Source organism: Megalobrama amblycephala, linkage group LG20 (assembly GCF_018812025.1).
Source record: "Megalobrama amblycephala isolate DHTTF-2021 linkage group LG20, ASM1881202v1, whole genome shotgun sequence".
Lineage (NCBI taxonomy): Eukaryota > Metazoa > Chordata > Actinopteri > Cypriniformes > Xenocyprididae > Megalobrama > Megalobrama amblycephala.
This window is the reverse complement of record NC_063063.1, coordinates 6,012,369-6,029,037: the sequence shown is the minus strand read 5'-3', so window position 1 is coordinate 6,029,037 and position 16,669 is coordinate 6,012,369. Positions and strand designations below refer to the sequence as shown.

At 36.8% G+C, this 16,669-nt stretch overlaps 1 protein-coding gene across 7 annotated transcripts in view; it reads left to right on the top strand.

The window, feature by feature from the left end:
• LOC125255161 (protocadherin-15-like) overlaps nt 1-16,669 on the top strand; it is a 265,679-nt gene that overhangs the window by 186,619 nt on the left and 62,391 nt on the right. For all 7 annotated transcript variants that reach the window (XR_007181843.1, XM_048170191.1, XM_048170190.1 and 4 more), the window contains 3 exons: nt 3,968-4,084; nt 12,893-13,033; nt 14,341-14,453. Coding sequence is in view for 6 of the 7 variants with exons in the window: in XM_048170191.1 (XP_048026148.1) it covers nt 3,968-4,084; nt 12,893-13,033; nt 14,341-14,453 (371 nt within the window). In the remaining variant the exon portion in view is untranslated. The remainder of the gene's footprint in view (nt 1-3,967; nt 4,085-12,892; nt 13,034-14,340; nt 14,454-16,669) is intronic.

Here is a 16,669-nt window from a genome sequence, read left to right as displayed (position 1 = left end):
GCGAGTTTGCCCATCGCAGGCATCAGACGTGCATCTCCAAGGAGGGATTCTCGCCTCAGTTTTGACTCCTTTACACATTTTATAAGCTCTTCACGAGTTCCCAGCTGGCCAAAATGGCATCATATGCAGGCTATGCACACACAACAAGCACATTTACCTCAGCACACAGCATTGTTTTGGATATCCGGTAAGTTCCGTCTCAAAATAGGTAATACGTCATAAAATCCAACCAATCAGGTTGTGAATGTATCCATGTGCCTTTAGGTTCGGTATCTTTTGGTTTGGTGATAAAATTGCCAATCTGAACACTAATCGGACCAGGACTATTTATTTAATTTAATTTTTTTTTTTTTTTTTTTTTTTTTGGTCCGGACCAAACGATCTGAACTACAAGTGTGAATGCACCCTTATTTTATTTTTATTTTTTGTTTTATTAGTTGCATTTAGAGTAAAGGTGTCAGTTAAAACACTATATGAGATCATTATGGTTTTTGTGCCAGGTGAATTCTGCTTTCATTGCTAAAGTTATATTATCTAATAGTTTTTCATTTAAAAAAAAAAAAAAAAAAAAAAAAAAAAAAGATATTGCTTCAATGAAGTTAGTTACTTATTGTTATGAACTTGCTTAAAATGATAATTTGACAATAATTAAACTATATTATGAGTAGCTTGTAGTTTGTTTACCTACAGTTTCAAAATGTCTTAGCCTACCCTATTCATATGACTGTTATATTGCTCTCCGATCAGGCTTCGGCAAGAGAGCTAGAGAGCTAGGGCATTGTTAGACATTCAAACAGTTGTTTAAAATTACATCTGGATTTTTTATTTATTTATTTATGTTTATTTCAGTTTCAGCTTCAACTTCAAAGATAAAGAGTTTAAGCAAAAGCATTTTCATGCAAGGAAACACACAGCTTATTACATCCTCTACAGTCTCCCAAGAACCCCTAATTGTTTCCGTGTTGGGATTATTTATTAATTTTCCTTCTGTGCACGGTGTGGCTAATTGAAAATTAGTTGCTGTGGAAAATGAAAAAGCAGAAGTGAACAGTAGAAACAAATGTGCTACCTGATGCATGGAGACTTGGGATATCATAGTGATTATGATGGGATAGAGGCCCCAAGGCACCGTCCTGATGGAGAAAACGGTCCCGCTGCGACTAAGAGCACCATCGTGAACTCACTACTCTTTGCAGATTTACTTTAAGGCTTGACAGATTTTATTTTTCATCTGGGGACAGAGAAGACACACAGAAATGTGTGGGATTGGAAAATTTCACTCCAAAGTACTTTCCTCAAGACCTTTTATTTTGGGGATGTGAGCAATAGCAAAGTTTTATTAGTCGGTACTCAAGACTCAAGGGCATCCTTGAATAAGCACATTCTCACAGGAAGGATGAAGGGTGGGGGGAATGACAGGGGAGGGAGGTGTAATTTGGATACCTGAACCCGCCTGGCCTCTCCTTGGACTCGGAGACGGCTGCTCTATTGAGTGTATTAGGTCGCATCACGTCTCTTGCATCTCCCGGAATCACCTGTGTCATCAGCATTCATAGGAGCCAACCGTACTTTTCCTCTTAGCTGTATCTTTCACATATATAACTTTGTGGGAAAAAGTTAACGCCCTCTAGAAAGTGAGCGCCCGCTAGTTCAGAGAGTTTTAAACCATGAACCAAACAGCTTAACAACATTAAAAAAATGTTGATTTAAAGAACAAAAAGCATTTAAAATTTGAGGGAAAATTCCCATAAAGTGTTACAAATGACACAATGGAATATGCATGCTGACTGCCTACATATTTCCTCTAAAATCTCTGTCTTTTTCTGTCATATTTCTAATAACTGTCAGAAATAATGACACTATACTGTAATATAATACATTATATATTAACTATAGTAAACAAACATTGTACTATTTTAAATAATAATATTTTAGTAGTAGTTCCTGAAGCTTTAAATACTTTTAGTGTGATCTCATCTGTATTGCTTTGTCCAGTCGTGTAACACTTTTTAATAATTTAATTTAACAGTTCTTTCTGTTTCTCGAATCTGATTGGCTGAGAGGTCTTTCCAGCCATGCATATTCTACCAGTATCGCCACAGGAACCGTTTCACTGTTTGAATCACTCTGCTGTCTGCATTCTCACAGCGAGTGTCATGGTGGATGAGCAAACTCGCCATATTTTTATAGATACTACTGATATTTTGTAACTGAATGTAGTTTTAAGAGTTGTTTAGGCGAGAATATTTTTGATTAGACCTCAGATATGCGATTTATATGTAAACATCATGACTTCTGAAAATTTGTTTAGACAGTTTTGGCAATGCGAGCTCCAGGCCGTCAGCGACCATTCAGTGCTCATGTACCCACAGAGAACAGCTTCATCTCTGCCAGTCCTTCAAGAATTTGCCACTGGCTCTTATGTAGATAGTGTTTAAACATGAGGTATAATTTGTTTTAGGTATATCAAAGGGCAGTCTTTGGTCTTATGAATCTATTACTTGATCCAGAGCTAATAGATTTGGCTTGAGGGCTATATTAAGTTTCATAACTTTATATTTACATTGAAGTTAAATCCTGTACTAACTAGAGCACTGCTTTTGTAGGTTTGACTAAACTGTTTGCTTGTGTTTATTTCCTGTTCTTATACTGTTATAATGGCTAATGTTGTTAATTTATAATATTATTGTTCAAAAAATAATATTTTAAAGAAATAACATGCCTTATTTTTTTGTTAGTGAAAATTAGTGATTACGATTTCAGTGAAAGTTACATTATTGCACCATAAGATGGCGGTAAAGAATGTCTTTATGAGGGAGTCAGTCAGTCGCAAAGACTTTTATATTGAAATGGACTGAAACAAGGAAACAAGAACGTAGTTTTTACTTTTAACATCTTACGAGACACAACTGACAGATGCATTGAATAGCACTGTCATGGGAATATATATATATATATATTGGCCTTAAGAATATCAGCTAGATGCTAGATCACTTAGGCGATCTCTCCCTCATAATATTCAACGTTCCTTCGTTACTAGTTTTAAAGTGACGTTTTAGAATTAGTAACAGAGGCTTGGCCTCAACTGTTGAACTGTACAACTTGAAATTTGAATCCATGGCAGAAGGAAGTAGTTCCTCACAAAAGAAGGTTTTTAAAGACACTCCATTGTTGTTCTTATTTATTTACACACTTGTGTCGCCGAACTGTTGTATAAACGCAATATCACACTCGTAGCTATGCAATATGTCTTCCCTTCGGCCAAATCACAGCCGTGCTGATATACAGCCAAATCGCACAGCTACTCGTGTGATATTGCTCATATATTATGCTGAAATATTTAAAATATTTACAAATATATCAATGTTTTTTAGCGTTAGAAGACTTGATAAATATTTGCAATATTTTATGGAAGTTGCTAATAAGCTTTTTTGTGGTGATTGTCATTTCTAGAATAGCAACTTGTCTGATTGGTGGATATCTGTTTTGAATTATGAAGCTGAAGTCAGGCATATACCACTTTTACAAATTTCTGAGGGTATGATATATGTTATCATTAAAAATTAATTTCTCTATATATAAAAAAAAAAAAAAAAAAATGAATAGATTTTTTTTAGTTCCCGAACCCTGAATGTTGCACTATATTTACACCCCCTTTTCAGCTTTGGGTCTTTATTCTCTCTAGTAACCTTTTCATCTGCCTTTTGCAGTCTCTCAGCGGCTATAATTATGTCTCACCCAACTTTTTCCCAAAAAAGTCCCTGGGCATATAGCACTGTGACAGATCCTTAATGCACTGCATGATCTACTATTGAATAAATGCCATTTTGCTTAGTGTTTTAGTGTTCAGGGCAAGCTAATGGGGACTGAGCTAGCACACAGTCTGACAGTTGTAAAAGGCTAAAGGCAGGCGAAGAGAGCACGAATCGAGGCACTAATCGGAGTTTGATGTTCTGTGTCTGGACAGGACATGAACGACTTCCCACCAGTGTTCAGCCAAATGCTGTATCGGGGGGTCGTGGCACCCAACGCAATCAAGGGGACCGTAGTGACCACTGTGCTTGCTGAGGACCTGGACCCACCGGTGAGTTGGCTTGATTGTGTGTGTTCTTTCATCTCTAAGGTATTTCAGTAAGTTTGAAAAATCGACGTCATTTGTTTATGCCCACATCATACACATGCTTAGTAGCAATGAGAACACATGAAATGTCATCCTGATAGTCAAACATCATGCTTCACGAGACAACAGTTGCCTTGATCTTTTTATTTTTTTTATTTTTTTGCAAATTGTGACTGAAAATATATCGAGTGTAGCATAAAGTCTCTTATGATTAAGCTTGAGTGTCATTGACAGTCTTTATTGGTGTGACTGTGAATAGGTCTGACTGCGGTATGCACTGAGCGAATGTGTGCTTTGTTGCATGACTTCAAAGGGCCAAACACAATAAAACAAAGATAAGAGGAGAAAAAACATCAGCAAAATACTCAAAGCTGTGTGTATGTTTAACTGAAGAGGCAGCTACACCAGCCAAGCCTGCGAGTGGCACGTCTCCAGCATAAAGCCCCACACTGTACACAATCGCACACAAACACAACCAGCATCACACGACACCTTATACTTTACACAACCACAGTCCAATGCTATTGTAGTATTGAATTTTTTTTTTTTTTTTTTTTTTTGGTTTTCAGTTTAGTTATGGATATAGTTTTAATAGTGCAGTTTTGTTTTGTTGCTTTGCTTTTGTTTGTTTGGTTTTTTGCTTTGCTTTTTTACTACTTGTTTTGTTTTTTGTTTGTTTTGCTTTGCTCTGTCTTGCTTTTGTTTTATTGTTTTGCTTTGCTACTAGTTTTTTGTTGTTGTTCTGTTCTGTTTTGCTATGCTTTACTTTTTAAAATAATAATGACTTTTTGAATTACTATATTGAATTACTGATACATTTTAGGTTAGATGTGACATTCATGTGTCATTTCGCTGTAAAATTAAATTAAAAACAGTAACGTTTTTTTCTTTTTTTTTTTCTTTGAACAGAGTTTGATTTAAGTTTGCACGGTTTTGTTTTGGGCTATATGTTTTGTATTTTCGTTTTCAGTTTAGTTATGGATAGTTTTAATAGTGCTGTTTTGTTTGTTTGTTTGTTTGTTTGTTTGTTTGTTTGTTTGCTTTGCTATGTATTTTTTGTTTAGTTTTTTGCTATGCTTTGCTGCTAGTTTGTTTGTTTGTTTGTTTTTTCCTTTGCTGTTTTGTTTTACTTAGTTTTTTTGTTTTGCTACTACTTGTTTTTGTTTGTTTGTTCTGTTCTGTTTTGCTGTGCTTTTTTTGAAATGATAATGATTTTTTGAATTACTATATTGAATTCTTTCTTTGAACAAAGTTTGCACGGTTCATATCATGTAATCTGAAATATATTCAAGAGTTTTTTTTTTAGCTATTTGAATCAACTAAACAAGACAGAGATTTCTTTTACAATGTATAATGCGACAAATGCTTAGTCTTATAGGGATCTATCAAACCAGAAACCCCCAGAAGTGTTTTATACTGCAGCTGACGAGATGCTAGCATGATTGTCAGGCTAAATCTTTTTTTAGCTTCCCCTTCTCCAGATTTACTTACCCCTAAACATCACATATATGTTATACTGTACATGTCAATCAAACACTCCCTGATTGTCGAACAGGACAGCACACACACACACACACACACACACACACACACACACACAGCTTGTTTTCATTTATGTTAATAACTTTGTCACTGTCTCGCAAATCCCACATAACCACCGCACAAACCTTTCTTCTACTTGTTGTCAATTTGGCTTTATTCTTTCCCTCTCTCTTGCTCTTTCATGCTTTCTTTTTTCTTTTTCTTTCAACCCAAATGCATATTCTTGTGGAGGTCTACAGATGAAATGGTTCTCTATGCCCTCACCTTGTCAGAAACCTCAACCTTAAAAAGATCAATTGTGCTTCTCTATTCAGCCCATAACTCGGCGCACATGCCAAGACTGGTCAGGGGCAAAGCAGGCCAACAGCCCCAGCTGTGGCTGGAAATTGAATTTAGCCTGGCAGTCATGCTTGCACGTCATCAGTTGCAGTATAAAACACTGCTCGTGGTTTCTATTTCACCACATCCCTATAAGAATAAGCAATTGTCACATTGTACATTGCTGTTATACAGTAGGTTAATGGAAAGATTTATATTTTCATTGGTGAACTGTAAGCTACTGATTATTTTGCTCAAAATTATAATTGCAACGATTGTTGTCATTTCAGAATTTTTTTATACATTTTATCACATTTATTGCTCTTTCACCTAAAAGCACAAATCAAGAGAAGGTCAACTCATACGCATGGTTTATTTTACCTCATCTAGTTTCCTGATTTATTATAGACTATTTTTAATTGAAATTATTCCACAACTACTATCGCAAACAATATAGTTGAGATCCATGTTTGGATTTATTACAGGTGTTTTGAACATAGACTAGCTGTATGACACTTTAATTTGTGCAGAATATCTCAGTGGAGATAGCTAAACTCCAGCTTACTTGTTTGTCTGTGTTTTCAGATCACAGTGTAGAGAAAGTGCTTGGTTGCCAGATTGTGCAGATTAAGTAAACCACCAGACAGTAAATGAATATGTAGCCTTTTAAGAGACAATTTTTGGGATTTAAAATCTTGACATCTGGCAATCGCAAACTTGAAAGCTTGTAGTGGCTTGTTAAAAAGAGTAATATTTGTATATTGTAATACTTGTAATATTTTGTATCTTTTTTTTTTTTTTTTTCAAAGAAAGCGAAGAGAGAGGTTTTTTTTTTTTTTTTTATTATTATTATTACATTTTAGTCTTGTCTTTTTTCGCCAATAGTATGTTGACATAGTCACAGTCATCGCTTAATGACAGTGTCATCTCGTCATCGTTGCGTCTTGGTCATGGGAAAAAAAAGGTTGTTGACGAACAATTTTTTGTGATTGATTTAATTTATGAAATTAACACTAATCCAAATGAATTGATACATAAAATTATTTTTTTTTTTGGCAATGACATTTCTCTTATATGCCTCTGCTTGCTCAACAGCAGCATGTGAAATGCAGCTCTGAATTGATGCCGTATAATGTAACATTAAAACACAGATGTTGCGTTTTGTCACCCTAAGCTGCTATCACACTACTGAAAAATGGAGTTAGGTTAGTGGCATCGCTGCTTGTGGTTAGCTACTTAACACTGGGACTACATGAGTGATTTGAACAAATAATTATTTGAGCATACATCTGTCGTGATGCTAAACCTAAATTGAATTTCTGACTCCAACATCAAGTTGAGCGATACACAAGGACTTTATTAGTCAGCGTTCTGATAAATGCCACAGTATGAAATGTCAGCTCATTGCATTCATAGGAGCAAGGTAAATTTGTGTAAGCGACACCGTTTATCTGTCTTTGAAACTGAGGGATACTTATCTTCTTCACTGGATCTGATCATGCAGAAAGCTGCTATCATTCATAGGAGCTGGAGCATTTTGTTGCAAATCATGGTTGTTGAATGGCAGTTATTTTTTATCATGAGTCAGAGTCTAGATGCTACACAACCTCTCAGTTCCTGCCATAAATGACATTTCAATGGGTCAATTTTGGCAGGAAAGAACTACTAAGGAGTAAAGGGCTTGGTTTTAAATCGTTTTACACTTGCAATGCATTTTAGACATTTTTAGAGTCTGAAACTTCATAACATCATTCATATTTCAGCATTGTACTCTTATTACCACCTTGTCTGTCACATGCTGAATCAGGGTTAATTTTGACTTTTGAGTTGTTATTTACAGGGTTTTCATTGTTCTGGAAAACCTGTACGTATCATGGAATTTCATAAATGTGTTTTCTAGGCCAGGAAAAGTGATGGAAATAAAATCTGTAAAAAAATGTAAAAAATAAAGTTGTAGTTAATTTTTAATTCTTAAGTATTTGAAGAGTTTAGATGCAAAAGCCGCTAAACACCACCTCTGTCAAAAATGAGATAATGATACTGAGTGAATGCTCTCCATACATAGTATACGTTCATGAAATACTTTTGCTTCAAATCCGCTAAATCCCAGCATTAGCCCTTTCAGAAATACTGTTTTGTTGGCAGAAACTGCTAAACGTCACTTCCCTTTGTCAGCAAAAGCCTCTAAGTCCACAGAAAAACCAATCGGAAGATGCAAATAGAATCATATGATTTCAAGATGAATGACAGTGTGCATATGAGCCGGCTTTCAACTGCCGAGCTGCGAGTTTTTAATCATGTTTTGTCCATCGTTACAGTGGCAATGACAGGATTTCACGAGTAGCAAGCGTTCCTAGTGCTGCTGTAAAACTGAAAGAAACGGACATTTTACTGTCTTGTTGTCCATAGAGGTGGAACATTTGTGTTGACTTTTGACATTTTTGAAAATAAGGCATTTCAATAACTGACTAATAACCTTAAAGTGAAATTACTGAACCTAAACATAAGAGTCTGGTAAAATAAATAAATAAATAAAATGCTAATTTAAAAGAAAACATGTCAGGCGGACTTAGAGGTTTTTGCAATGGAACTCTTCATTTCTTGACTTAAAATTTCTTGACTTTTTAGGGACTTTTAATCCTCATCACAAACTAATGGAAAATTTATTGAAAAGTCATGGAAAAAAGAAAGTGAGGGAATTGTTTATTTTTAATGTACAGTCAAACTGATGCTGGATCAGATTAGTGCAGCAAAATAAATACCCGATCAAAAAGTTTCTAAGACTTTGTATCAGAAAGTGTCCTTTTTCCCCTATTTAAATTGTTTCTGGTTTTTTTTTGGTTTTGTTTTTTTTCCCTGTAATTCGAGGCTTAGACTACTTGTGATTACTCGTTATGCATACAGAAATGTCGGTATCATTAGAAAGTCGCATTTCTTAATGAGAGCAGGATAATCACAGTCTGCTGGGCTTTCAGTATCAAGAGTTCAATTACTATTCTAATTTACCATCTTGCCTAATAATGTTTTCGATGTGATGCGCAATTAACAAAATCCTATAAACAGCTTGTGTGGTAATCATTCACTGAAGTGGTATGAAGCAATGCATCCAAGAGTGAAAGACATTTCCCCATTAATATGACCGATTTGCTCAACAGATAGACACGTGTTGTTGTGGACCATTTTAATTGCGAGCCCTCTCGTGAGCCTCGGGGTATATGAACTCCTCAGTGGATTGTGCCTCCTTATAGGATGTTCTTTATGTGTTTTTGTCACTGTTGTGGTACTGTGAGTCTGCATTTGTACCAGCGTTGGTGCTCTCGGTCTAGATGCAGGTAAATTTGTGTGCCCCTTGTCCCTGAGGTCTTCTGTAGCAGATGGGGATTGAGTTAGTCTATTTCTCACATTTGCCATGTTTTGCAAAACATATGCCATCTCAGCACCTCTCTGAGACTGCAGACTAGCTTGAAAGAGGACTCTCATTTCCAAGTGATTGGCATTTGTCAGGGACGGATCATGGTCCCAAGATGCCTGTGAGCACAAGCGACAAGCAATTTGGCTGAACAAATTTAGAAATGTATTTTTTTGCAGACTTATATTAAAGAACTAAAAATAATAGTTAGTCCTAGAGTTCAACTCACAGTGCACAGAAGGGCCCAGGGAAGAATCAATGAAAACGTATATTATAGTGATACGTTCACACTGTAAACACCAAGGGTTCCAAGGACTGTAATGGTCAGCTCACACTGTTTACGCTCAGGGGCCCTAGAGCCATAGTGGTCAGCTTATGCTGAATAGGTTGAGGGGTCCATGGCCCTAAAGACCCATTGGTTAGCTCACACTGTATATTCCAAGGAGTCTAAGGACCATAGCGGCTCAAACTCTGTACACAAAAGGACCAAGGGCCCCAGGAGCCCTAGTTGTCAGCTCACTCTCTATGCGCTGAGATGCCCTGGAGCCCTAGTGACCAGCTCACGCTGTAAAGGCAAAAAGGCCCAGGTGCCCTAGAGTCCTATTGGTCAGCTCAATCTGTATATTCTCAAGGAATCAGGAGCCTTACTGGTCAACTCGAAATGTATACACAGAAGGGCCCAGGGTCCCAGGAGCCCTAGGGTTCATCTTATATTGTATACACTGAGGGGCTGAGGGGCCCTGGAACCCTAGTGGTCAACTCACACTGTATACACTGAGTGGCCCAGGGGCCCTGGAGTCTGATAGCGCTCAGCTCACGCTGTAAAGACAGAAGGAGCCTAGGGGCCCTAGAGCCCTATTGGTCAACTCACAGTGAATATTCTGAGAGGCTCAGGAGCCTAAGTGGACTGCTTGCACTGTATACATTTAGAGTCCCTGGAGCCCTAGTGGTCAGCTTATGCTGTAAAGACAGAAGGGCCCTAGGGCCTTAGAGCCCTGTTGGTCAGCTTGCACGATATATTCTTAGGCGCCTGAGTGGCCCTAATGGCTAGCTTGCATTTTATGAGCCAAAGGCACTGGTTTGGTTTTCGTTGACAGTCTCAGGCCATGCATCCTGAGGCTTTGGAGTCCTCTGGTCAGTCTGAGACCCTATAGTACTGGCCCTATCCATAATCTAACCATAATTTTGTTGCCTCAAAAAATCCAGATTGCATTTGAGGAACTCAAATGAGTTAAATAATTAAATTCTAATTTGGCATATTTGACCTCATGTGAAGCACTTTGTTATCCTCTTGCACATTAAGCAATTAACAATAGCACTATCAATATTTTACATGGTGATATTTGAATGAGCAAATGTTTTAAATCTAATTTGACAACATATTACTTCCCAGCCTGTTAAAACATGGATAATAGTCGTTTGCAGATATTCAGACAGAAATCATCACCCTGACCACATCCAAAGCAATGCGCATTACCCATAAATTACTTCAGTCTTGTTGATGGCCTTTTGCAAATTCTCTTGGCAAATTGAATACATGGATTAAAAAGAAAAAACCACTAAGCAACATCGTTTTCAAGGGTTATTTTGTACTCGCACATAATGATTTTGTTTTTCGCAAACAGCAGCTCTTATTTACGACATCTCTTCGGCCCGCTGGTGACCGGGTTTGTTTTGCTGTCTATCATTGTGGTTCTGGCAGCTCTCTCCTTTTCCCTATTCTCTGAGCATCTGTCAGATGGCACTTCATACTGACCTCGGACGTCTTCTCATGCCCATCAGTGTGTTTTATTCATTAGCCATCCTCAACCACACAGAAATAAATCAGAATTAAACCTGGGCGTTATCTTTGCCACGCCTTCCTTAATACCTTGTGAAAAAAAGAAAAGCTCTGACTCTTTCTGGGCACGATGCGTTCATATCTGTAATTATAGAGTCTCTTCAAACTAAAAAGACATCAAATATTAAAGCAAAGTGACTGGAGAAAAAAAAAGGTGGTGAAGAAATGAGAGTGATGTTAATCAGACTCCTCAGGATTTTAAAAAACCAGTGAGGAAATGTAATATACGGTAAAACACAGTGTGGCATAACTCTTCGTGCTTTCGAACGCCCCATGACCCCAATCCTCTCCATGTGCCCTGAAGACACAGGAGTGAGCTGAAAAATCATTTGTAGTCTGATTTCACACCAAAACACATGCCCCGACTGGCACTATGTATGGTGCTGTCCCCACCCGTGGGTGGATGGATGGGTTTTTCAGCACATTCTCACGAGGACAGGCCCACCCGTAGGCTCCATTTCTCACCCGGCATCACCCTCGTAATTATCTCCATCTCAGCAGGGTTACAAACCCTTTTGTCCCCGGGCCAACGCTACACATCGTCTCATGGACTCATAACTTATGAAACTCACAGCGGGAGGTGTGACTTTAGAAGAACAGAATAAAGTGAACAAATTGAGTCTGTCAGATTTATTTGAATCCTGCTAAGAGTGCTCAGCAGAAGAATTTAAGTTGACCATTGCTTGAAAGATTTTGATTTAAACATGTCTGCAACTTTACACCTAATAGACAGATTTACTGACAGCTTGCGTCAGCGCAAACCCTCTTTTGGCATTAAAAAAAACTACTCTCAGGATTGACTAAAGACACGCAGTGAAAAAATTAGTGCTCAAGAGGCGTGGACACAGTTATTTTTGTGGCTGACCTTATTGCATTTGTAGGAGTTTTACAAAATTTATGGGAGGAGAGTATTTAAATGAATCATGCGAGGTGATTTACTAAGGTTTGTGCTAGTCAATTTACTGGTATTTGCACCATTATTTACTGCCCAAAAAAGCACGTCTTCAACCAGACGCGCAGCTGGATCATTTCTATAATGACCAGCGCAATCTACCAAGAGCAGCACAAATTAGTCTGTGTTCTTTAATTTGTGCATCATAATTTTATCACATGCAGAACTTTCCAATCACATTGGCACTTTATGGAATTATGCTCTCAGGCTAATTTGCCCTGTTTAGTAATCTCGCCCTTGATGTCAAGTCAAGTCAAGTCAAGTCAAGTCACCTTTATTTATATAGCACTTTTTACAATGCAGATTGTGTCAAAGCAGCTTTACAGTGAAAATAATTTGGCTGCACAGCAGTTCTAGAAGAAAATAGTGTCATTGTTCAGCTTAAGTTCAGTGTTGATTCATTTCCATTGTAAAAATCATTAGTTATTATTTTAGTTAATTTATCTATACAGCAGCCCTGGAGAAAACAGTGATGTCATAGTTCAGTTCAGTTCGCATACAATGGTCTCAGTGCAGGCAGATCAAAAACATTGTTGAATATCAAGTGTCCCCAACTAAGCAAGGAACCCAAACTCCAGCACATGACAAAAATGGAGGGAAAAAATGTGTGTGTGTAAATGTATTTTAATAAAATAAATTTATGTTTATTAAATTTATTAAATAAAAATACATTTTATTTATTTATATATTTATTTTTTATTTATCTTTCAGGGTACAGCGGCTAGTCGAGTTCACTATAAAGTGGATTTGGAGCAGTTTCCTTACAGCACTAGTATCTTCGACGTGGAGGAGAACTCAGGCCGTGTTCTCACCAGGGTCAATCTGAATGAGGAGCCCAACACTAAATTCAGTGTAAGTGCACAACAATCTTTTCTTAATACATGGCTTGTCAACTAGCAACCTGCAGGCCATAACTGACCCGTCAATCATTTTTATGCGTCCCACAGATTGATTTAGATGAAACTGCTGCACTGCCTGATGCTGTCTGAGCAAAACTCAATAGCGAGTTTAGAAACACTCACAATAATGGTTCAAATTCAGGTTTTAAGCTTTTTTGGACATGCATAAAAAACACAATGTTCTTGTCTTATCAGATGTGGGGATGTCACGATTCCAAGTAACCAGAAGTGGCACATTCCACGGGCGAGAATCCATGAAGTGCATTATTAGACTGCATGATGTATTGAAAACATTTAAAACTTATTATAGCATATTATAACATATTATAACACAGTACAAATATGAATTCACAAAGGCTATGATTCAATTAAAAAAAAAATACTGTATATGCCATGGCGGTTTAATATGCGCTTTAATAATTTGCATGCACGTAGGTTACATGCGGCTCAGAGCAGCTCTGTTCACAGTAAACGCTGCTCTACATGAGCTGTTATCATTTGGAGCACGCCTCAGACTCCACCTCTGCATATGCTGTAAGTTTGGGTTGCTTATAACTTTCATCTGGGAATGTAATGAGTGTCATTTCATCACATTTGTAAGGTAAATCATTTATAAACCTACGCCAACACAGGTGAATACATAAATACAAAGTTCTGGCATGAAATTCTAGATGGCACAGGCTGATAGGTCCCTTACTCAATTTGTAGGTCACTAACTCAATCATTACAAATATATTGGAGTAAATAAATGTAGTCAAGTAGAGAGTAAAAGTTGCTAATGTCTTTGACACTTAGTCAAAGTACAGAGTTGCCAAAAAGACACTTACATACAGTAACTAATTACATTTACTCAAATACTTTACACCACTGGACTTGTGTTGCCATGTAAATGTCTCAGAGAATACAGTATCTTGAAAGAAGTCTAATTATCATTGGCAATATTTTTTTTTTTTTTTTTTTTTTTTTTTTCTGTAAGCATAAACAAGATCTGCAAACAGAAAAAGAACAATAATCTTAAAAGTCTTATTTTAATGCAATTTTGTTTAGTTTTAATTTGATTTTACTACAAAAAAATGACAAAAATATGTATTATATTATATTATATTATATTATATATTTACTCGGAAATTAGTTTTGCCCTGTGTTAATACATGAGACATTAATACAAACCCCTTTTTGACTTTGAATAATTATATTTCCCAATGCGGCTTCCAAGTTCTTGTTTTATCTTAAAATTGATTTTCTCTTGTTTCCAAACAGTTGGCGATTATTGCCTATGATGACGGGGAGCCGATGAAGTTCAATAAGACTCTGGTGGAGATCACTGTCCTGCAGCCATCCATTATTCCTGTGTTCACGCAGGAGGAGTACAGGTAAGCAAACGCTTGACCGTTGGGTGAAGTGGTCATAGCCGTGTTTTTATCCTGAAAAAACACAGCTATTGACCAATCAGAATCAAGGACAGGAACTAACCGTTTTATAAACATATTTATTTGCTGTTTGCTGATGGTCGTGTGTTTGAAAGCTGATATTTACAGAAATTTTTATATAACCTAGATATGTGTTTTTAAAGTATGTTTGTTTTTATAGGCACAGAATTTGTTTTGACTTGATTTGACTTGATTTGACTTGACAACTTGATATCAAACAATTGTAATTCTTAAGCTTAAGAATTAAGCCAAAAATCTGAGTTTCAGAGGTGGAGCGAGTTCAAAATTGATCCTGTTTTGATTATGAAGCTTATGAACAAACAAGCATTTTTCATATATGGATTAGCATCAAATTGTAGATCTTGCACAATAAGACCAGAAACGTGTATTTTGAAAGCAAATGGGGTCTAAGCACTATGAAAAGAACCAGTTTTAGGTAGCTTTATTCGGTATAAAACCGTCAGCATAGATTTAATCATAGACCTTATGAATATGTATAATAGCTGCAAGGTAAAGTGTGCTGCAAAGGTGCAATGTAATGTTTTATATGCACTGTTGTTTCCTCAAAGGGCATTTGCACTCCATTCGAATGCATTATGGCTGCTTTATTAAATTACATATTTAATATATTTGACACATGGGGTAATCAGTTCAATTCACACGGTTCCGGGGCAAAGAACACTCGCACTGGCTTGCCTAAATTGATTTAAAGCTAAAAATATTGAAGCTTATTTTGCTCATTTTATCACACAACATATTCATCTGTACATTCAGAAGAAGACAGCATCATCTATGCAGATAGATCTGTGATCAAAAATGTATTATTTAGGATTTTATTAACAGCTTTATAGTGAAGTGGTAGTTGTACGCAGGCTTTGATGACCAATGGGGTTAAAATAGCCTTGATAGCATCCTTATCCATTGATTAATCAGGGCTACGGAGACAGAAACATGGAGATGAAAAGACTTGGCCGAAGGTCTGAATTAATGTTGTGTCCTACAGAGCTGCAGAAAGGTCATAGTTGATAGTAGCTCTGCAGCACAGTGAGAATAACAATAGCTTTCAAATGCAGCCCTCTGCCAGCTCTTGATTTCTGCCACTGGACACATTAGCCAGGTGTCTGTTGCCCCTGTGTGGTGAGCAGGATAGAGTTTGTCTGATCTGCCTGGCTTTGCCGGTTCAGTAAACTGCTCTGGGGGATCATCTAGAGGTGGACTAGAGATAAACCCACTTCCATAATTACCTGCTCACAGTACAGTCTTCAAGTAGTTTACATTCAACTGTGTGAGAAATTGCTTGCTAAGGCAAGCATCACTATTTCTATTGCTAATATGATACAAATAATACGTCATATCCTACTTGTACGCATTTTGTTCATTGCCTAAAGGGCAAGAAATTAGTTTTCGATCATTTTTTAATTTTTTATTTTTTTAATTTTTTTTACTTTAAAATAGGGGAAAATGTAGTATACTGAGGCATTCCTGCTGAAAACCAAACTAAAGTGGTTTACTTGGCCACCAACATGTTTTGCAACACGTAGGCTGGTCTAGTTTGATTGTTTTACATTTATATGTATGCATTTGCATTTGCAACCTAGGCTCATTGGAAAAATGTGCCTCTGCCTACATTTCTGCAAAACTCCAAACTGTACCTACAATTCACTGCAGTTTCCAGCTGAAATAAACACTAGTGGAAGTAAAGAAACCTTTTTTTTCCTTTTCATACAAATTATGATTAAAGGGCAGATTATCGATTAATAAAGACTTATTTTTGCCTGGTTGCTTTCACAATACTATGTAATGATCTAAAAACATTTTTGCAATTATGCATGATTTGTAAACTGACACATTTTGATATTTGATCATATAAATTCCATATGTTTGGCTTTTCTAATGTACAAACCCGATTCCAAAAAAGTTGGGACACTGTACAAATTGTGAATAAAAACAGAATTCAATGATGTGGAAGTTTCAAATTTAAATTTTTTATTCAGAATACAACATAGATGACATATCAAATGTTTAAACTGAGAAAATGTATCATTTTAAGGGAAACATAAGTTGATTTTAAATTTCATGGCATCAACACATCTCAAAAAAGTTGGGACAAGGCCATGTTTACCACTGTGTGGCATCCCCTCTTCTTTTTATAACAGTCT